Raw genomic sequence first — 23,036 nt, forward strand, 5'->3', positions numbered from 1 at the left:
ACAGCAGTTTTAAGTCTCATCACATATGAGTGTGATGAGTAGAATACAACTAGAGAAGTATGAGAAACTACAGTGTTATTAATAGCCTGGCAAAGACGAAGTCTGAGGCTGGCGAGGATTAAGATATGACACAAAAGGTCTTAAAAGTAAAGACAAACCATATGTATTGAAGTTAATGCAATGACATTCTTTGCGCCACTGCTTGAAATAGAAAGGAGGGTAGAAGATGACATTCTGACAATGTCAGAAAAGACTTATAGGACAGATCCGGCCTGGTTTTATTTACTTTTAAAATGGTAGCATGATTTGCATAGATATGGTGTAAATTTTGAAATGGTACTCGAACATGCCAGTGTCCTGGGACTAATGTTCAATTAGCACAATCTGTTTCAAACGTTAGGGGAGCTCAGGAAGACCACTGTCTTGTAGACATGACTCCCCGCTTTATCTATAGCTGTATTTTGGAAATTAAACTTTTTCCGTCGAGTTGCTGTTCTTTTGTAAATTCTTGTCTCCTTCCCCTAGATGCTTCGAACAGTTTTTTACCGTCAAAAGAAGCTTCAGCACGCCAGAGGTGCCGGAAGCGGGTTCAGGAGCAGCCCCTCGACGGGTACCCCTCCTCACCCCGCCTTGCTCTCGCTGGGGGCAGCCGGGACCGCCGCCCCCCGCCCGCGGGGCTGCTGCCGCCTGGAAGCTCTAAATCAGACACGATCTGGCTGTTGCGAGGCGCCGTGTTAATGGCACCTCCCTCCTCCCGCGTTAGGACCCACCCCGGCGCCCAGTGCCGCGGGTCATTCGCCGCTGTCCCTGCGGGAGGCGCCACCAGCCCCGCACGGCAAAGCGGCGGCGCCGCGGGGCTGCCGCCGGGAAACGGCTGCGGCGGGCGGGCAGGAGCGCTCCCCGCCGGCCGGGCCGCGCCGCTACGGCGACAGGGCGGCCGGGGGCGGGCGCAGGCAGGAGGCCGCCTCCGCACACGCGGAGCTGGGGCGGGCCCGCGCCGCTCGCTGCCGCCGCCGCCCCCTCGCTCCCCGCGGCGCTGGCGGCTGGCCCGTCCTCCCGTGCCGCCGTGCGGTAAGTGGCACCCGCTCCCCGGCTCCTGCCCGGCGCGGGCGGAGGCGCGCCCTCCCCCGGCAGCCGCCCAGGGCTCCCCGGCGGGCGGGTGGGAGCTGCGGCCTCTGCGGCGGGGCCGGCTCCCGCTCCCGGCTCCCGCTCCCAGCCCAGGCGCGGGGCCGGCGGGGGCTCGGCCTCGGGGTAACTTTCCGCCCGCTTGCGCCGGGCGCTCCCCGGCCCGCTCCAGGGCTCCCGCGGCGGGCGGGCGGGCGGCGGCCGCGTGGTGCCGGGATCCCAGCGGCAGCGCTTTTCTCCGGCCGCCGCGCCCCCCGTCCTCCCGCCTGCCCCAGCCCCTCCGCTTGCCCTCGCCCTGCCCCGGCAGCCTCGGGGCTGGCAGCGGCAGAGCCGGGCCGCGGGAGCCGCCGCCGCTGTTCCGGCCGGGCCGTCCCGGAGCGCTGCCCGCTGCGGCTGCCCCGCCCGCTGCCCTGCAGCGCGTCCCCGCCGGGTGCCGGGCCGCGCTGGCTGCCCCGCCCGCTGCCCTGCAGCGCGTCCCCGCCGGGTGCCGGGCCGTGCTGGCTGCCCCGCCCGCTGCCCTGCAGCGCGTCCCCGCCGGGTGCCGGGCCGTGCTGGCTGCCCCGCCCGCTGCCCTGCAGCGCGTCCCCGCCGGGTGCCGGGCCGTGCTGGCTGCCCCGCCCGCTGCCCTGCAGCGCGTCCCCGCCGGGTGCCGGGCCGTGCTGGCTGCCCCGCCCGCCCGGCGGGGAGGCAGGCGCTGCTCGCAGCCGGCGGGTTTCCCTCTGCACCGCCTGGAAGGGCTGCGTTCGGGCGGGGCTGTGCCGTGCTCTCTCATCGCTCCACTGCTCATCCGTACCCAGCACTGGCGTGCTGCTACTCTTATTTATTCTCTGAAGTGGGCAGTGCCCCGTGGCCCCCAGCAGCCTGTGTGCCTGCCTGGCAGGAACCACGCCAGAAGTAATCGCTCGGCGTTTCTTGCTGGGGAGAATCAAGCGCTTTACTCGTAGTAAATTCAGTCTTTGCTGAAACATGGTCTGTGTTGAAATTGTTGTGGATGTTTATGCAGATTCTGGCTTTTATGGAGACACCTGTTTGCTAGGAGAAGGACCGAGACGGTTGAGCAGCTGTCAAAAAACAATAGGTGCCTCTCACTAGCAGTCTGCCCAAGTGGCACGGTGTGTGCACCACTCACTTCAACTTGCTGCTTCAAATAATTATCCTGCAAAAATTTCCCCAGATGGCAGCCACGCTTTGGCACAGGGTAGTACTTTGTTGTATGTGAGTCAGTCCTTTGCTGTGAGAATAAGTTGTATCTGACAACTTTGGAGTATTTGTGGCCAATGTTGAATTCATCTAGCAGTTTGTACCATTCAGTAAGTAGGTATTACAATTTTTACAAGATTTGTCTTGTTACCACCTTTGGCAGGTGTCTCAGAGGATTTCACTGTGCAGAGTCGTGTTTTGTTTGCCATACCAAGACATTCACAAGCCATCTAGAAGCCTTTTCCGCATCTGTGCTTTATAACCTGGGCTCTGTAAGTTTGGGTACATAGGAGAAGAATCTCAAAATGATGGTGAATTGTTTATCTTGGCTATAAATTTCTATATTTTTTTAAATAAGGTTTTAATTACTTTCACTTTTATTTCAGGACAGACTGAAATTGGTGCTTTCTGATTGAAGGTACATTGATTTGCTAATTGTTCTGCATGTTTTGTCACACTTCTCTTCAGGCTATACATACACTTTTATAAGTTCTTGTTTCCTTTTTGTCCATTCTTTTTTTTTTTTCTAGCATCCATTTTCAGTTCTTCATTCAAGCAAAACATTTCTGGTGTTTCTAAAACAGTTGTTGCTGCCTCTTCACCCTACGTTTGTAACCTCTACAACAGAAAGTCCAGGCAGTGAAACCAGCAGTGGCCAACAGCTAACTGGCAACAGTTAGTTACCAAACTAGCACATGGTGGTTCTTAACTTAGTAATGAGTCTTTGTTTAGAAACATACCCTTTAAAATTAAATAGAATATGCTATCTGGTGGCTGGAGAAAAAATATAGCATGATGTGTATAGCTCGAAAACATTGCTCTGTGCTTAGATTAGTTTCTTAGTAACTGCTACATCCTATTAATTTAGAAACTTGCCTGTTGTCGTGGGCAAAACTGTCTTGACTTGGAGACTTATTGCCAGTTAACATAAATTATAAATGACTGATATTTCTGGTGGGATACAAAGCAGAAAAACAGTTAAACACTTGGGGAGAATTCCTTTCCTCCCCCTTCCGTAGCCTCAACTTCACTCCAGTCACCTCTCCTCCCCTGCTTTCCTCGGGTTGTCCCCACAGGTTACACTCCATCCCTTGGGTGAGGGGGCGGTGATGCAGGAGGTTGGGATTATTGCATGGAGCTTTCTTTCTGCTGCTCCTTCTTTCTCATTTATTCTGCTCCCATGTGGGCCCCTCAAGGATGTCCCTGTGCTGGCATGGACACCTCCACGGGCTGCAGTCCCCTCAGGGGTGTCCCTGCTCTGGTGTGGAGACCCTCTTTCCAGGAGTGCCACTCCAGCCACGTCCTCAACAATGCCCCCTTCCCCATGCCGCCCCCCGTGTGGTCTTTAGCACGCTGTCACGCTCCTCCTCCTGCCACCAGCAGCTCCTCCCTTTCTTAAATAAGCCAGAACAGGGGCAGCATGTGCTTATGTGATGAGCTGGAGTTTTGGCAGGCACTGGGTTTGGTCTGTTGTAGACCCAACTGGAGGTGGCCGTGACCAGCACAGGACAGTTGATGGCCTCCTCCCATGCAGCCCCCTGGTACCAAAAGCTGTGGTTTATCCCCAGCACACCAGTGTGCCAGCTGGGTGATGCTGGGAGACAGGAACTCTGGTCCCCTTTCACAAACATAGAAATACAACCAAGCTTCTCTGCTGTAGCTTGCTAAATAGCATTATTGTGTTATGTCACTATGTTGGTAACGCTTTTACAACTTTATTTGTTATTAACTTGTCCATTTGAGTAGTTGTGTCTGCTCATACACAACTGTTTATACCTGGGTTCAGAGGTGGCTGACATGTTTTCATAGTTGGGTTTTTTGGCCTATTTTCTCAAAGAGTTAATTTTTTTCTGGTTTTCAGATCCAAAGGTACTAGTTCTGCTGACAGAAAGGTGGCAGCTCAAGTTGCCAGGGAAGAGTCAGAGCTCTGCTCCACCAGTGTGAGTAGTCATGTTCTTCTCGGAGATCATTTCACTTGCTTGTTGTTTTGTTCAGCCCACTCATTCAATGATTTTGTTACCTCATCCCGATTATCTTTTGGTCTGAATTGCTGCCACCCTGAGTTCTGTGTGAGACTGTGTGTGTTAGGGGAGATGAACATAGAAAAGGAAGAGATGAGATTTCAGGTTTGGGGGAATTGGGCCATCCTTTCTCAACCCTTGCAAGATGGAATCTTGGTGGAACAAGGAATAATGGAGAGTAGTCACGTTTAACAGAAGGCTTGGGAGCAAATAGTTTCCTAGGCACTAAATTGCTGTCGACAGTAGAGTCTGCGCACACAGGGCTGGACGCAGCTGTGGTAAGAGTTGGCAGGAGTGATGATGGTGGTAAATGGTTGGTGTAGTCTTGAATCCTGCTCTTTTGCAGTTTAATGTGCGTGGGGCCTTGGGTGGGTGTTACATCCCCTTAACATCTCCCTTCTCTCTTCCCAAGTACATATTGTTTCTAGCTGTACAAAGTCTTTACTTGATGTTTAACTTAAAAAAACAGAAAGTTATGTGGTTTTCCTGAACTGTTGCAGGGCCCAGAGTCCTTGGAGTGAAGAGACTATGTATCGGTAATTGCTCTTAAGCAGACGGGAAATAAGCCATTCTTCTTGCTCCTCAGGGCTTTCTGTCCTACACTGTGCCTTAAACATGGAAACTGTAGAAATGAATAGTGTATCCTTGAAACGTCCTCACTCTGAGGATGATCTAGATGAGATTAAGAAGCAGAAGATCTCAGAGAATTCTGAGACAGGAAACAACTCTGGGCAGAGCATTGAGACTGAAACAGAACAGCCTGACAAATCTCTGCTTGAGGACACGAAAAATGAAATAATCCCCAACGAGGAAGGTGAAGAGCAGGAAGATGAGGAACTAGAGGACAGTGATGAAGATGGAGATTCAGAGAGCTTTGCGGACATGATGAAGCATGGACTCACAGAAAGTGACGTTGGCATAACTAAATTTGTTAGCTCTCATAAAGGGTTTTCTGGAATCTTAAAAGAGAGGTAACTCTGTCTTATGTATGTTAAGCAGCTGTTGTTCTCAATTTTGCTTTTCTGACTCGCAGGATGCAACTGGATTATGTGTGGCCACTTAGGAGGTTCATCATGTTGTTTTCCTAACGCTGAGACTGAAAGGTTTAATTTGGGATTTTTCTAGATAGTGTGTGAGGTTATCGGTTTTTTTGGGTTTTTTGTTTGGTTTTGTTTTTCCTTCTCTCACCTGTCAAATGGAGTTCTGAAGAAAGAAGCTGTGTATAGGCAGAAATACATGATTACACTGAGCTTTGCCATTTGTCTTGATCTCTGGCAGCAGCATAAAACCTTATGCAGTGCACTCACCTTTTGCACCATTCTTTAGTGCTGATTAAAGAGGCGCTGGAGAACAGTACTGAAACCATCCCTCTTTGGTTCTTCTTTGCTTTTCCCTGACTCTTATGCTAAAGTCTTTAACCATGTGTATTGTCAGATGGTTCATTAGGCTTTAAATTATAGTCTGATCAGTTGTAACGTCACTTACAAAACACGAAAGGGAATTCTATAATAAAGGTGTGGAATTTTACATAATATATTTAATAAGATGTTTGGGATTTAGTAGCTTTTTTTAAAATGAAACGTCTAGTTTTTAAAAATTAAATAATATCTTTAAGTAAAACAGAATTCGTATACAGAAATCACTGAAGTGAGAATTGTTGCCCTGACTTAGCAAAGCAGTTAAGGATGCTTTATTTACACACCAAGAAGTCCCTGTTTTTAAATACTGGCTTCATAGTTAGATCATTTTACATCATAAAGTGATATGTACATATTATGTATGTATTTAATCTCTATATGCAGCATTAAGCAGCTAGCATAATCCTTCACTGGGAAACACAGTCTGTGCTGAACCTCCTTCTGGGCAATCTGCCAGTTTTGAACAAAGGTGGCCAAAGGTGGCTGGGTGGTAGAAACTTCCATGAGCTCATGGTTTTTCTTTGATCCTAGTTTAGAACTCCTATCATTAATTTAATCCTGGCATTTTTATGGTGACAGTCACTAGCATGTCTAGACAGCTACAGATAATAAGAGAGGACACACAACACTCCTCAGGAAGGAATTCTACCCATATGATGTATGGCTGCACAGAGGAATGGCAAACGGGCACTCGGGGGAGATACAGTAGAAACATTCCCATGGTGAAGTTTTATTCATCCTTCAACATTCATAGACTGAGAATTTTTTTCTTTTTCTTTTTTTTTTTTCTTTTACAAGCAGATGCTACTTAAAAATCATTTAGCAATTGCAACATACACTCTGCTCTCTTCAGGTCAGAATGTCTTTATTATTGGACATAGTGACATGGTTGCAAATGTCACAGTCAAATTCTTTGTCGCTGTCATAGACTATCAAGACGAGCTGTTTATCTGAAAGATGTTCTCTATAACTGGATATATGTAACAGGGCTGGATTCGTCCTGCTTTCCTTAAAGAGTGGCTAGCATGTACTTCATTCTGCAGGTTGTTTGAAGTGACAGAGTTAATGCATTTGTGTTCACATTGTAGCAATGCAGTAGATTCTTAATTGTTGGTAATGAGTGGGATTGAGGATCTGCATTACTGATCTCTGCAAGCTAGCAAGAAGACGGCTCAGAATAACTACAGTAGGTGTTTGGTTATCTGCAAAGAAGTCTGCTGTGTTTAGATACGCCAGACTTTCTTCTGTGTTCTCGTATCCTTCTGAGGGGTGGGAATAGGTACAGCCTTCTCATGGTTGAAATTTCTTTTACATGAGTTGAATTATGTGAGTTCAGAATTCTTGAACGAATTCTGCTAACAAACAGCTTCTTGGGAAAAGGACTTTGTGATACGGGATTTTTATGGGTTTTTTAATTACAATTTTAATGTGTTTCTTCTTATCAGATACTCGGACTTTGTTGTCCATGAAATAGGCAAAGATGGACGTGTGAGCCATTTGGATGACTTTTCAGTTCCAGTGGATGATGAGGTAAATTGTGAGGTAAAGATTCGGTAATGGCTTTGCTACTTATGCAAAAACATTAATAGGCTCAAAGTTGTTCCATGAGGGTTATTGGATGTTTGTTTTTTCCCTCCCCCAAATACATATTAGGATCCATCAGAAGAAACATTTACAGTTTTGTCAGATGACGACAAGCAGCGTTTAGAGGAGCTCCAGCTTCTTAAGAATAAGGAAACTAGTGTTGCCATAGAGGTAAAATTGATAAATGATACCAATTTTGGGGAGGGGAGGCTGAGGGAGGGAGTGAGTGGAAGGTACGTGCTTTCTAGTGCATGTCAGGTGTAAGAGCAGTTTGAACATGATGCAGCAGATAATAATGAAATGTTTCCAGTTTAGTGAGATATGGTAGGTTTTCTTTAAGCATGCAAAATTTAACTCAAGAGAATCCACCCCCTTTTGTATTACTTTATTTGGTTTCTGCATATGTGTATATTAACACAGGTAATTGAAGACACCAAAGAAAAAAGAACAGTTATCCATCAGGCTGTGAAGTCCTTGTTTCCTGGACTGGAGACTAAAACGGAAGATCGAGATGGAAAAAAATACATTATTGCTTATCATGCTGCTGGGAAAAAAGCACTGGCAAGTGAGTTTCAGTGTCACAGCAGTTGGGTAAAGTAAATTTGAAATTACCCCCAAAATAAAAATTGTTAGTAAGTACTTCAAATGGAACGTACCTCCTAGTGTAGCCTGGCTTTGCTTTTTTCTCTTTGCAACTGATGCGGTGCATATATAATGACTAGGAACACTAGGAGTGTCTCAAATTTAAATTTCTACTTGTTTTTCTTTCCAAACTGTTCATCAAATACAACTGTGTTAGAAGAGTGAGGATCTTTTTGCCTGTTTGCACTGAAATAGCAAATAAGGGCTTTATTTTCAGTATTGTTTGAACTTAGCTTTCAGGAACTCACCTGGATGTTTGAATGTGCATTGTGGAAGTTAAGAGGTTGTAGTTGAAATGCTGACAGTCAGTGTAATCTTGACTGTTGAAAATCCATGGTAAAATTCTTCATGGCTTGAATAGAGACAGGCACCTGTTTGTCTTCTCAGAGTTATAGTTTTATATAAACATAATACATTTACCATGATTTTTAAGGCTACTTCTGCTTCCAAGGCTAATTATATTTGCAGAAAATTGTCTTTATTTATTATAAATCACAGGTACTATTCTGGAATAATCAAAGTAATGAAGGATTTTTCAAGATGAAGTATTATCCACCTTAATCTTGCCAAATACTGTTTTGGTTACTGGGGATAAATTAATGTGTTCTACATCTTTTAATATTATTAAAAATTTCTTGCTACTGTAAGCTGAGAGGATTGTCTACATGCAGAATGTTGCACATTTTAAAACAAGGTCTTAAGGTTTGGTTTGGTTTAAACTGATTGCATTCCTATGTCATTTTAACCTACTACAAATGACAGCATGTAAATATGTAAACCTAGCCCTTTCATTTTAAAGATGGAGACAGAGAAAGAGTAAGAAGATAATTTAAAATTGGAAGTAACACTATCTCCACATTCAATTTAGTTATTATTTTTTAAGGCTTGTTCTAAGCAGATATGGGAATGTTTTACTTTTATTGGTACAATTATGTGTTTATGTATCTTGTTTAACCATGTTTAGAAAACCTGTATGTCTGCACGCTTTATGCATGGAGTATGTATACTTGCCAGCACAAAATTCTCCTCAGCCAGTTTTGTTCTCTGTTGGTTTGTAATGGTTTTACCTCCACCTTTTCCTTCTGTCACTTCTATTCTTCAACCGTTGTTACAGTCAAGTGATTGTTATTAAGCTGACCAGTCTGATTTAAGAGACACTATATAAAAGAGTTCAAGTATTTGAAATACACTGAAAATAATTTAGTTGTGTGTCTCTAGGATTAAAACACTGTCTGGAGCACCATCTTGTGATGCAGAGGAGCGTCATCTATTTAAACCTGGATTCCTAAGTTGTGATGCTACAAACACCTGTGTGTGTTGGTAGAAACGTGTGCAGTTTCAGTGAGTGTGTGTAAATGCTTATGAATGTAGGATTTAAGAGCGCAAGTTTTTAGTCAGGATTATATTTATCTTTCACGTTTATATAGCCACTAACACATCTTAGTCCTGAGCGGGTTCCCCAGGCAATAAACATTTCGGAAGTGTAGAGTATTCAAATATTAGCTGAGACATCTGATTACTTTTGTTGATAATGAGAAAGGTTACCAAACATATTTTCCTAGAATTTAAAATTAGAAGCTGCTTTGTGTCTATAGTAAGTTTACACCCAAAATACTTAAAACACCACCTTACTAAATTGTCAGTAAAGTGCTGTTTCATCATTGTCCACAAATGAAGTTTGTTGCATCTCCGATTGAAGCTTTCCATATGTTCACTGTTTGCCTCTGCACGATTCCATTGCATAACTGTCTAAATTGCTGTCATCCACCACCTAACTGTTGGATGCTCTCTAAAGCATAAACAATCCCATAACCATAAACCTGCATGTTCACCTCTAAAAACCCTTCAACAGTCTAAAAATTAAATGCTACTCTTTTGTGCTCTTTATGCTATGCATTGGGACAGAGGTCAGAACTGCAACAGGTAAGAGATGTTGACATTTCATGCTAACAAAATGAAATGCCAACTATTACGACCTCCTAAATAGCGACAAGACTGGCCAAACTAGTTCAAAATTAATTCTTCAAAAGAGCCCAAACTTAAGTAATGCGTAAAACTTCCTGAAACAGCCAAGAATTGGGCTTGTGCTACCTCTTTTCCTTGTGCATTATAGGCAGTAGTCATTCAGTGCAGAGAAAATCTGTCAGTAAAAAGTGATGTGAATTACCAGTTTTCAAGATACTGTTTGACATCTATGGTAAATTTTCATTGATTTCATTAAGCCCAGCCTTTGCCCTTCAGCCTTGTATTTCAAACACTACCATCTGAGTTTATCCCGATATTATAAAAGAGCTTCCAGCCCTTCAGTTGCAGCAAAAGGTTTGGAAAAAGGGCTAGGAAAGAAAATTTTACTGTCAGAAATGTAACATGACTCTGAAACACAGCAATAAGGACTGCAGACTGTCTCTCTGGTCCATCTACCCAGTTGAATACTGTGAAGCATTGGGTGCAGAATGGTTAAATACCAGGACTGTAGCTGCAGCCTCCCAGTGCTCAGCATGGCCACAGCAAGGGATAAGGGATGCCCAAAGCATGAGGAACACATTGGTATGTATAGTATCTATAGAGTCCTTTCAGTCTAGCCCAGGTTAGGGCTCACTTTTTGAAGGGTATTGAAATGACCACATGCAGCATGAATTGGTTGAAGAACAGCTCCTGCTGGAGAAGACTTTCCTTGTGAATCACGCTCTGTCTTCCTCGCTTCCCTTCTAATTACTGAGCTCTTTAAGCTGAATGCAGTGCTTCACTGGCTGTGTTTAAGAGCAGTGGTTGCTCAGAAGGGAGACCAGCAGGAGCATGATGTCTCTTAACAGGCTTTGGACCATACTGCTCAGTGTCAGTCCTAGGAAACTCCGTAGGGGGGGCTTTTCTTAGAAACTGATGGTACAAGGCAAGCGTTGCAATAATTTTTAAGTGATTAAAAACAAAGTGCATAATAATTTATACTGTAGCATGCGAAATTGTTTTTGCAGAAGTGTGTGTGTGGATGTCACTTTCTCGAAAAAAGCAAGAAGAATTATCTTTTACCAGAAAGATAGTCACTGATCTGCGTGGGATATAATAAAAACTAACATGAATACAAAGCGCAAAATTTCCCAAGAACTTCCTTCCTGTGTTGGTGTTTGTATACTGGAATAGGACTGGCTTGTTCAGTTAGCTTTTGCTGTTAACGAAAGATGCTTAAGTTCTTTTTGTACAAAATCAGGAATATCCCCTTGGTGGCTACCAAGAGATAGGGGATTTATTATTTAAAACAGAACAAATCCTTAGGCTTTTTCTTATAAAACAAAGAATTAATAAACAAAGCACCTTAATTGTTTGCTAAACCTGTGTAGGATCAATCCCCCATCCCAGTAATAGCATCAACAGTGGATAATTGTAAAAGGAGAGTTTTATCTCTGGAGGCTTTTATGTGCAACAAGAGCTTGACAAATACATTGACAGTTTTCTTCCCTCTGCAGAAAACACCAAATAATTGTACAGAATTGTAAATCAGTTGTTAGTCTGCAGGAGCTGAAGTTATCTCTCCCTCTGGCGTTCTCTAAACACTGCACAGTATCTGCCTTGAATTATTTGTTAATGCCTCTGTTGTGCCAGGTTTCTCTCTTCCACAGACTTTAAAAAAAATGCACCTTAAAGTAATTTTTTGTAACTATGCTTTTTTTTAGGCTTTTCTAGAGATATGACCTGTGCTTTTGCATGGCGCACAGAAAAAATCGTACAGAAATAAAAATGTTATTACTATAAATAATAATTGTAGTGTCCACACAAACAGGGCTCCAGTGATCCCTACCTATTAATTATAGAAGGCACTAGATGAAATGTAGAGTGGCTTTCATGGCTGAAAGCCAGTGTAATGATAATGGTTTTGAGAATTTTAATCAGGCACTATGGCAGTTAAATGATTAGGGTAAATATTTAGATAATTTCATTACAAAGAAATTGTCACTATTTCATTCAAGATTTTCGAGGTGACAGAATTGATCAATAGAAGTTTACAGCCCAGTGAAAGGAGAGAAAGTCTTTTTCAATGTGCTTTGCAGCTTTTGCTGTTAGTAATTCACGTATTTTTTTAAAGCAGATGGAAATTAGTAGAAATTGATTTTTGCATATTTGTTTTAAATGTAGCTGCAATGGCAAAAACAGTAACTATTTTTTTAAATGACACTTTACACTTTTAACCTTTTATTTTTAAAGATCCAAGAAAACACTCTTGGCCAAAATCTAGGGGAAGCTATTGCCACTTCGTACTGTACAAGGAGAACAAAGATACTATGGATGCCATTAATGTCCTGTCCAAATTTTTAAGGTAAGGCTGTTGTTTCTGCCAGCCTGACTGGCATGCATTCATTCCCCTGTATGGTTGATGTTACCGTAAATGTTATGCTTCAGAATTATGTAAAAGCAACACAAGTGGTTACTATTGCCTAATTTGTAGCTAGTGTAGTGTTAAAAAACCACTAAAATTAGAATATCAAAGTTTTGGAAGGAGGTGAGGATGTAACAAAATTATGCCAGGAAATTTAGAAGACTGTACCCTACTGCTTCAATAGAAAAAGGTCCACAATTGAAGTTGTCTGATCTGAAAGAGGCTTGTGCAGCTCAAAGCCTCAATGTGTGTAACTTGAATTAAAAGCCATTTTTTTTCCCAGTGTGTGACTACATGCAAGTATGTTATGAACCTGTCAGATATCGTTGTGATAATATGCTGATCAGTTCCTAAGCAGTTACAGTTGATAAACTGTTGTTCCATGTATTAATTTCTCCATGGCAACACAGTCTTCATTCCTTTCACCCCATCAAGTGCAGCAACAAGAAGATTTGCCAAAGGCATGATGTGAGCCCAGTGAATTGCAGAGGAAGGACTATTTTAAAATTGGGTCAATTCAGTGATTTACTCATAGGGAAATTGCCCCTCTTCTCCCTTCCTTTTCCCTTTGCCATTCCTGTCCAAAACCAAGTGTTTTTAATCTAGACTCTAACGAGTACACTACTAGTATTTGTATTTGAGAACAGAATGGTAGGAGCATATTTTGGTAGAAAAATGTATGTAATGGCAATCCTGCTACTCCCTGGTGCCTGTAGCTGGAATAAACTGGAAATATGCCCTGTGTAACAGCTGTAAAGTACAAAGGGAAAAGGAAATTTTCTTCTCAAGGAAAGAAATAGATCAAATTTTAAATTAGCTTCTCATATTCTCACATAATGTGCATGCATGATATTCAAACACATGTTATTTGAAGTTTAAGGAAGAAATGGACATTATTTAGTGAAATTAGTGGTGGCTGCACATTTGTTCATTGGTTAGATATATATGGAGTACTTCAAAGATCATATTCTGAAAGAACCCTTGTGGTAAATCTGTCTACATATAATTATAACAGAGAAGTTTCCCTGTGTTTTATGTACTTAGAGATGAGATTAGAAAATGTCACACATATTCCAGGGTGTCAAATTGTAGCCTAGTTCTGGGGAATATATGTATATTTTCTATTTTTGATATATAAGATTAATAATTCTAGGTAATTACGCTGAAAATTATGTTCTGTCTTTGGGTATTTTAATATATATAACATCTGTACCCGTTGCTTTTAAGAGTGAAGCCAAACATATTTTCCTACATGGGAACTAAAGATAAAAGGGCTATAACAGTTCAAGAGATTGCTGTTCTTAGGTAAGTGAAAGTATCCCGGAGTATTTGCACTCCTGTGACAGCTTGAATATCTCACTGAATACCTTGAAGGCTCAGTGTGCATGTGACACAAATGGTGGATTCAGGTCCTGATCGTGTAAAGCACGTGTATTAATGAAGATGCTCTAATCCCTTTTTATTCCATGGTGATTGCTAGGATTTTCAGTCAGTGGTGCTCTGAGTCATAGGCTGGATACCCTTTTTCCCCAAAAATAAGACCTATCCTGAAAATAAGCCCTAGCATGATTTTTCAGGATTTTTGAGGATGCTTGAAATATAAGCCCTACTCCAAAAATAAGCCCTAGTTACAGTTCAGTAAAAAAGTCAACTTAAATAGTGTCCAGGCAGCTATACATGTAAAAAAGCAAAATTAATTGGCAATAGAGTGCAGCAGGACAGATAGACCCTTTACCAAGAAAAGCAGACAGATGTTCCAGAATATGATGACATGACTATATTTGAATAAATGTTGATTTTTTTGTGTGGTGTTTTTTTTTTTTTTTTTTTTTTTTTTTTGTTCAAGAATAAATGTAGATTATTGTTCATGGAAAAATAAGACATCCCCTGAAAATAAGCCCTAACGCATCTTTTGGAGCAAAAATTAATATAAGACCCTGTCTAATTTTTGGGGAAACAATGTCCATATCTTTGGCTGAAGCAATGGCCCTCTGTGCTCTTATGCTGCATGGCTCCCATGCAACAGCAGAAAAACAGAATGACGTGAGGAAAATGATGTCCCATTTCCTTCTGGACTTTGGTTTCCCCCTTCCTTCAGCTGGAATCTTATTTTCTTTCTCACTGAACTCTCTGAACAGCTCCGGAGAAGGCTAACCACTGTCTTTGCTCATCTCTGAGTAGCTAGAAGGGGCAAAAACTGATGAGGAATTTTTCCTGCCTTAACCAACTTCCGTAAATCACCTCCTAAGATAAAAGAAAATTTATTTTGTTGTATTCCAAGATAATTACATGGTTTCTGGGCACCTGAGATTAGTGTTTCATTCAGAACTGAGAATGATGGATGCCTTGCAGTCATATATTACAAGACCTGTTTAGCCAGCTTGGACACTGCCTGGACTGCTATTTACAACTCTTTAAAAACCACACTCATCAAGCGAGGAATTCCAAGGTTTGAGAGCTAGAAATGTTATCAAATCCTTGTTAAAAGGAGAGTATTCACTACTTAATTGTTCGTAATTTTCCTCTCAGTGGTTTGTGTGTGCATATGTTTGCACATAGAAAAGGGATTATTAATTCGTGAATCATGAAAGGCCCCAGATTCTCATTGCTGTAAGGCAAGTTTGCGAAGTGATGACCATTAACCCAACTTGTCGTGTAGCCATCTCGGGTGCTGTTCTGTTTACTTTAAACATGATCACATTTAACGCTGTGTCCAAGAGCATCAATGTGTTGTGAGCATTGACTCGAAGAAAACGTGCCGATTTGTGGTGTCTGCTCAGCAGCACCACAGAACTCAACTCCTGTGCAGCCTTGGAGGGGGGTGGTGTAGGAGAGGAGACATGACTTTATCAGCCTGTGCTGAGCTGAGTAGGTTGGCCGTGCTAGTTGATACACTTGTCTGTCCTGCCGTAAATTTTAGGGGAAGTGTCAAAGAGCAGCTCAGTGATGCAAAGAACAGGATATGCTTCCAAAAGTATGAGCAACAAAAACAAGAGATATCAGTGAAAGATTGGATTTCATACTGCTTCATCTGCACTAAGCTTACACAGTGGCTAATTACTTAACTCTGTGTTTATGACTGTGCTAACTGGGAGTGTATTCATGGTGTAGATACCTGAATAAAGCAGAGTTCAGCATGTGGGGTACAGTATACATCAAGATTGCAACAGGGTTTTTTGAGTGCATACTGTAACATAGATGTGACAAGACAGTACTCACAGTCTTTGTCATAGTATACCTTTTCTCTTGTATAAACAGCCTTCAGAATTAGCTGTTCTTTTCTTTTAGACATTTCATTAAAATAGCAACAATAAAAGGCAACAATAGAAAATTGGGAAGGCTGGACTTGCTGCTTTTTGTTTTGAAATGCCGGCATTTCTATATTTATTTAACTATCTGCTTTTCTAACCATAGGTTGGTCACTGTCTGTTTTGTTTTAGAATCACTGCACAAAGGCTTGCTCATTTGAATAAATGTTTGATGAACTTCAAATTAGGAAATTTCAGTTACAAGAACCATCCATTGAAATTAGGAGAACTGCAAGGGAACCATTTCACTGTTGTCCTCAGGTAATATGTTAGCATGTATTTAGACAGTTCTGATCGATTTCCACCCCCCCCCCCCTTAAATAGGTGCATCTTGTATTACAAAAAAGAAAAAAAGTCCTTCTGTTGGCAAGGGTCTGAATTCGATAAGTGCTATATGATGTTGATGTTGAGCTTTAATATTATGTGGATCACAAAATAGTGTAAGCCCTTAATACTCTGTCTATAACTTTTTTTTTAATGCTAGAAATATAACAGGAACAGATGACCAGATAGAGCAAGCAATGCACTCTCTCAGGGAAATTGGATTCATTAATTACTATGGAATGCAAAGATTTGGAACCACAGCTGTTCCTACATATCAAATTGGCAGGTATGTGTTGTTTTCATCCCTTTAAAAAAACCAGCCCTGTATAAGTTCTAATGTGTTTGGGGGAATGTTTTTCTAGCGTATTGCATGTGCCAGTTTTAATTTTAGATTCAAGAAGGAACTTGTTTCTGAACTTGTTTCAGCAGGTATCTTGCATAATACCACTACTTTTAACATTGCACAAATCTAAACACTGATATTTCTTTTTTTTATAAGATGGCTAAATCTCCTTAAAATATATTTAGTCAGTTCTTAAGAAACTTTACTGTTTGAATTTTAGAGCTATTCTACAGAACAATTGGAGTGAAGTAATGGATTTGATATTAAAACCACGGCCCGGAGGTAAGGACTGAAAAATGATACATCAAGTGTTTCTGTCTCTCCTCCTCCAACAATTGCATGTTCAGGAAAAACATTTTTAGATTTCAGTTCTTTTAATTTGAAAGGACTTTTGTGAGGACAGCTTTGCACATGCTAAGCTTCAGCCAGCTTAGCAATGGAGAAGCAATCTTCAGACTCTCTGCCTTTCTGCTTTTCTCTCCTTGCTGCGCAGTTTCTTGCACTGGGGGTGAGAAGGGACCTGAATACTTGAGAGTCTGCTCAGACTCCACGTGAAGCCTTCCAGCCTCAACTAGTGGGTGATTCTGTTTATCTGTGTAGTTACTGTGACTGAAACTTTTATTTTTCAACTGTTTTAACCAAAGGTGAGATGGATGCTTCTTGGTGTGTAGTTAAAATGTCTTTATTTTACATCCTTGTTCTAGCTGAAAAGGGATACTTAGTAAAATGCAGAGAAGAATGGGCAAAGACTAGAGATCCAGCAGCAGCCCTCAAGAAACTACCTGTAAAAAGGTGCGTGGAAGGACAGCTTCTACGCGGACTCTTAAAGTATGGAATGAAGAACATAATCTCTGCATTTGGCATAGTGAGTGTAAAAGTGCTGTGGGGTATTTACTTGAATAAACGCTCTTTTGATGGTTTCATGATGAATTCGAAATAGACTTATAGATGCTTGATGAGTAGAAGGTTAAGAACTTCACATTTATCTTGCCTTGTCACTTGAATTACTGCTATATGGTAATTGTAATTAATGTATGCATTATGAGCTTTGCAATTTTTACAAGGATCTCTGGTATATGGGTAGCAACACAGTTATAATGTAACCATGTATAATACAGATCTGAGAACTGCAGAATTTCAGTATCAGAGCTTTTCTGTTGCTTTAAAAGTACAAATCGAACTGACAGTGTGCTAATGAATCAGCTTGGCATAGAAGCAGTGGATTCACTGTCATTTTCAAGTACTGCAATCAAGATCAAGACTTTGGAGAAAATACTTAATCACCAGCAAATTGCTGGGCCCATTGTAGGAGCCGAGGAATAATTTCTTGTTTATGAAGAAGTTAAAGTAACACTGTGCTTTCACATCTGCAAAGTTTACTTAAGATTTCAGGAGGTTGAGGATGAATTCAGTGGTTTATAATAGCCTCATGTGTTTGAGCAGTTGAATTAAAAAAAAAAAAAAAAAAAAGCTCTTTAAAAAAAAAAAATAGCACAGGGGCTTTTTCTGTGGATTTCAAATGCATAAAAGCATTATTTCTTCACATGCTCCTTTCCTAAATAATGAACAAAAACCAAATCTGTATACCAAGAAATTGTGTTAATCTTGTTGCTGGGGAAGCTGATGTTTCAAATATATGCCTTTTTGGTTATGATCGAGAGAGAAAACTAAAAGTACATATTTCTAATGTTTCTTTTGTTTTTCTTTACCTCTAGATACCAAGAAATAATCGTTTAATGTATATCCATAGCTACCAGAGTTATGTGTGGAATAATATGGTGAGCAAGAGAATAGAAGAATATGGGCTTAGAGCTGTACCAGGAGATCTCACACTTAAAGGAGGTAAAAGCCAAACAAAAAGCCAGTCACACTGTGTAGTTCAAATTCCTGGGAAAACAAGGCACGTATCTGTTTACGTGAATCTGCATACATGTTTTCTTTCCCCTCTCACCCATTTTGGTCCAGTGATTCTGAATCCATTGGCTGCTTTTAGTCAAATTTTGCAAGGAATTGGAAGTTAGGTATTACACTTCCATGAGCTGTTGGTGTGCTTGTTTTTCCAAATAGCTGGATAGGGAAGAGAGACTATGAATGGCTGATTGTTCTCAAGAATGAACTCAAACCTCGTTGAGCTATGGTGAACGATGGAAGTATGTTACGAATGTTTTAACCACAGAAGTTTTTGTCTGCATTAGTAACTTGTAAAGCAGAAACTCCACTCAGTGAAAACTTTATTCACTTGGATTTGCTCTGGCATTTCCCTGGGGTGAGAACATCCACAGTATTTCTTTTTCATGTGTGCCTGATGCGTGGTTAGGGACTGTTCATCTAGCAGTCTTTACTTCATTCAGCTTAAAAAAGTCACTGGAAACTAGTCTATGATTCTGCCAGTAACTATGACGGCATTAAAGACTCATTACTTCTTTTCTTGGAAATGTTGTCTGTTCAGCAGAGATAAAACACAGTAGTTATCTCTCTCAAAGTAGGTTTGTTTCAATCAAGTGGTTCATTTTAGCTTTAGGTAATGTTAACTGTCACAGGCATCCATACTGGTAATTCTTCATTTTTCTGTCCTGATTGTAGCCACAGCTGTTCATATCGAAGAAGGAGATGTTGATAACTACACCATCCATGATGTAGTAATGCCATTGCCTGGATTTGATGTTATTTATCCAAAGCATAAAAGTAAGTCCGACTGTTAACTTATGTACATTTTTCCCAGGGACCAAAGTGAGTCTGACTCGTCTTTAATTCCCTAGGTCATCCTTGCCCTTTCTGAGTCACAAGTTTTCCCTACTTAGCCAAGCAAGCCTCCCAATACATATACTTGTTTTCCTCAATGTTTGGTTGAACTGCTCTTGTACTTGGTTGTCCTTAAAAGACCAGTTGGGTCACTTGAGACTCGTTGCCTGTCAGAAATAAGTCCCACAGCAAGGATCCCATTTATCACCCATCTCTGAAACGCTTGCAAGATAAAGATCTGTTTGTGGTGAGGTGTGGCACCAAACCCACATTGATTTAAAAGACTGGAAAGAAAAGCTGCGTTTTTCTTCATTCAATATATTTATATGAGGATTTGCCCACAGTGAGCCTAACTTATTCCTGTTTAAAATTCCCAACTGCATGAAGTAACACTGGCAATTGCACTGCAAATCAAAGGCACCAGACTGCATTTTAGCTGCAGTAGATTCTTTTATTTCCCTTGCCTTCCCTGTGTTCCCCAGGTGTGCATGCACATGCCCTTACTTAAGGATACAAGACTGTAATAGAATTACTCCTCTCATTGGCAGTGTACTTAATGGTCCCTACCAGCCAATTTCTTCAGAGGGCTCTCCACTCAGCTGCTTTTTCAAAGATAGAGCAATGGGTAGTCTGGCCCATCTTTTTTTTTTTTTTTTTCTTTCTCCATAAACCTGAAATTAGTCTTGTGAAACATAGATAATTGGAAAGCATGTATGAGATGTCAATGAAATGTCAATAAAATATTTTGTAAATTTTTCAGCTGAAATTTTGATTTGCTAAGATTCTTTCTTGGTTGCAGCCTTGGTAGAAGCTAACATTGTAGGTAGTAAGATTTGCAATAAGTAATTTTAAACTTTCCTGTAGCATTTATCCCATATATGCTGAAAACTACTAAATATAAGGGAAGGAATGATCCATGTAAGTAGGCTGTTTCAATCGGCCATGCTGTGCTCTCTGCTATTAAATATTTTCTGCTCTTGCAGTTGGTGAGGCCTACAAGGAAATGCTAGTAGCTGACAATCTTGATATCAACAACATGAGACATAAGATCAGAGATTATTCGCTTTCTGGAGCATACAGAAAGATCATCATTCGACCTCAGAATGTCAATTGGTAAGTTAGAAGATGAAGGAAATTACACTTGACAGTATGGAGTGTATGTGGGATGACTAAGTACATGAACTGTTAGATTGACCCAGGTGATGTCCATGTAGACTGAAACACAGGTAGGGAGGAGTCTCCGTGCATTTCCCTCATGTTTTTTATGCAGCTGAAGCTGAACCACAGCCTTACTTCTTCCTTGGTCCTCTGGTTCTGTAAAGCATGAGTGTGAAGACATCTATCTAGTTGTTACACTCCTTGCAAGGGCATGCCTGAACACTTCACAGATAATTATTTATGTTGAAACCATGATAGATAATATTCAAACCAAGTGTTTTTGTAGTCTTGCTATGAGAGAGTTGGTGTCCAATTACTGATCTGTCAATCAGAAAGATTTGGATCACTTAAACCTGCTAAATCACTGATGTTAGAGATACAACCTAGTTGTCATATGGCAACTGAATAAATACCTTTTGAACAGATGGCTGTACAAATGTGCAGAAAGACTTTATCGCTGATGTGTAGCAAAAAAATATAGATGGTTTAGGAGTGAGACAAAAAATACAAATGTTTACACTTTAATTAATGTTGATGTTTAAAGGTTATCTACTTCCTAGTTACTTTTTCAGCCTTGTCATTAAGTATGTAATTTCTGTTAAATGAATGGCAGAAAGAGTGGAATATGTATTTAAGCCCTTTCAAAGTTTAGATGGCTTTCTTCAAAATTAAGACTTATCCCCCTCTCCCCAAGTATTTTTAAGAGTTTACACCGTTCTTCCCATAATTTCATAAACAACTTCTCACACAGCTGGAAATCCTGACAGCCCATGAGGGAAAACATGAGTTATGCAAAGAAACTTCTCACTGCCTTTTTTTTTCTTATGATCTTCGTCAGACGCAAAGCTTTACTACATATTGCGCCATAAATGCTGCCTTAACTTATTTTATTAGAAAATCAATTCAATTTCAGTTGCAACTGCCAAATTGGAATAATAATATTTTAATAAAATAATAAAATATATCATTCTTATTCTAAATAATTAAAATAATTATTAAAAAATCTTATGTATTTTATAAAGGGAGATCGTTGCATATGATGATCCCAAAATCCCATTATTTACTACGGATTTGGATAAGCTGGAAGGAAAACCATTACCAGTTCTTCCTACAGGTATGTTGATTTTTCTGCTGATGGCTGCAAACAGAAGTTTGATCTGGCTGTTTCTTTGAACTACTACATATTGAAAGCTCTTTTAAGGAAGAACTTTCATTTAACTAGACTGTTAAACAATGGTATTAAAGATATCCAAAGTTAGGTGTCTAAATAAGGACCCTTATTTCCCAAGAGTGCACACAATTCTTCCCATAGTCTGTATTGACTGTTACATTTTCTTATAGACTTATGTAAAATTGACTAAATGCTTGGCAATAAATATCTGTGAAATGTATCAAGGAGGAATTAAGCCAAACACTGCCAGTATTCTTGAGCAAGTATTATTTGTGCTGAACATAAGAGACTATTCAAATACTTCACATAACTCAATCAAAATTATTTTATATAACTCTGGTCATAAAGTCTTTTTATAATACACTACTTTCCAGGGGAAGTGAAGAGAGGCTAGGAATTCAGTTTTGAAAGAACAAAAGTTTATTTTGCTTTTAAAAGAATAAACCCACCAAAACACCATTTCCTGCTGAGATAAAAGAAGTTGTTTTATGAGATGCCAGTATGGATTGTAAATTGGAATGTGGTGGTGGTTTTGTTTTATGGGTTGGGGAAAGCTGGTCATGGAAACTTTTAGTCCAGTTTAGATAAGATCCAAAACAAGTGTTATATATGCCCTTAATTATGTTTTCTTGCTTTGTGTCTCCTCTTATCCCTTATGATAGATGGTAAATTCAGAGCACTAAAGATGGAGTTCTCCCTTCCCCCATCCACTTATGCTACCATGGCAATTCGAGAAGTTCTGAAAATGGACACCAGCATAAAAAACCAGACACAACTGAATACTACCTGGTTACGCTGAATGAACTGCAAAAATGACTTAGATTTTAACATATATAAAGGGTTTTCCTATTTACATGTTCTGTACAAACCTTTAAAGATTGGTAGTAAGAGATTTGTATTTTTTTAAGTTTTTATTAGTGCTAGCATTTTACTTCAGTAGTCATTTGCAAGATGGTGGCTGTAATATAATATAGATCTTAGTGACTGGTGCTTTTTAATGAATAAGTTGCTTGAGCTGTAAAATGGGCGCATCTTTAAGAAGCGGGCTTATAGTTTCAGACCTGGAAGAATGTTTAGCTTGCTTATTTTTTGGCAAGCACTGAATGTTTCCAGGAGTTCAGCACTCCTCTAAGTCTCTTCAAATACATTAAATAAATTACAGCTTAGGAAGATAATTACAACAAAATTAAGATATCGATGAACGTTTGTGTCACAGGAGTTTTTGCTGTAGAATTGTGCTGACGCGGTAACGGATTCTGTTAGCAAGGCTTTTTATGTGCTGTAAAGAGGTACAGCTGTTTTAATTAGTTGGTCTTTTCTTTGAGAAAATACTTATGTGTATTTTCCAGCTTTACTCACACCTGTACCAAAGAACAGGTGCTGAAAATAAATTAACCTAAAAAACTCTTGTGTATCAGTAATTACTGCTTTTACACATCTGGGCCTGTCTATTGCTGCCAGGGAATGGGGCAAGCCTCTGCTAGAAAAAAAAAAAAAAAAAAATTATTAAGCTGTTCTAGAAAGACGCTGCATTTTCAGGCTCTTTCTGAACCAAACAGCCCGCGTCGCTAAAAGCCACGCGAAGGGCGGGCGGTCACGGCGGCGCAGGCCGCGGGCCGGGCCGGCGCCCG

The 23,036-nt window shown here is 40.7% G+C and overlaps 1 protein-coding gene across 4 annotated transcripts; it reads left to right on the forward strand.

Moving 5' to 3' along the window:
• Window positions 1–990: 990 nt before the first annotated feature.
• PUS7 (pseudouridine synthase 7) lies at window positions 991–22,792 on the forward strand. 4 transcript variants are annotated; one of them, XM_065641856.1, is made up of 19 exons: window positions 991–1,071; window positions 2,489–2,597; window positions 2,712–2,743; window positions 4,187–4,265; window positions 4,847–5,317; window positions 7,210–7,306; window positions 7,418–7,519; window positions 7,769–7,913; window positions 12,188–12,299; window positions 13,587–13,664; window positions 15,800–15,928; window positions 16,152–16,277; window positions 16,555–16,616; window positions 17,039–17,199; window positions 18,050–18,176; window positions 18,918–19,019; window positions 20,060–20,189; window positions 21,257–21,348; window positions 22,068–22,792. In XM_065641856.1, the coding sequence occupies exons 5-19, from the start codon at window positions 4,962–4,964 to the stop codon at window positions 22,202–22,204; spliced, it is 1,956 nt and encodes a 651-aa protein (XP_065497928.1). In that variant the 5' UTR covers window positions 991–1,071; window positions 2,489–2,597; window positions 2,712–2,743; window positions 4,187–4,265; window positions 4,847–4,961; the 3' UTR covers window positions 22,205–22,792. The 4 variants fall into 4 exon arrangements, with proteins under 4 accessions (XP_065497928.1, XP_065497950.1, XP_065497942.1 ...); XM_065641878.1 differs by having other exon boundaries at window positions 7,210–7,294; XM_065641870.1 differs by having other exon boundaries at window positions 4,933–5,317.
• Window positions 22,793–23,036: the final 244 nt, after the last annotated feature.

The sequence above is a fragment of the Caloenas nicobarica genome, chromosome 1 (genome assembly GCF_036013445.1).
Source record: "Caloenas nicobarica isolate bCalNic1 chromosome 1, bCalNic1.hap1, whole genome shotgun sequence".
Lineage (NCBI taxonomy): Eukaryota > Metazoa > Chordata > Aves > Columbiformes > Columbidae > Caloenas > Caloenas nicobarica.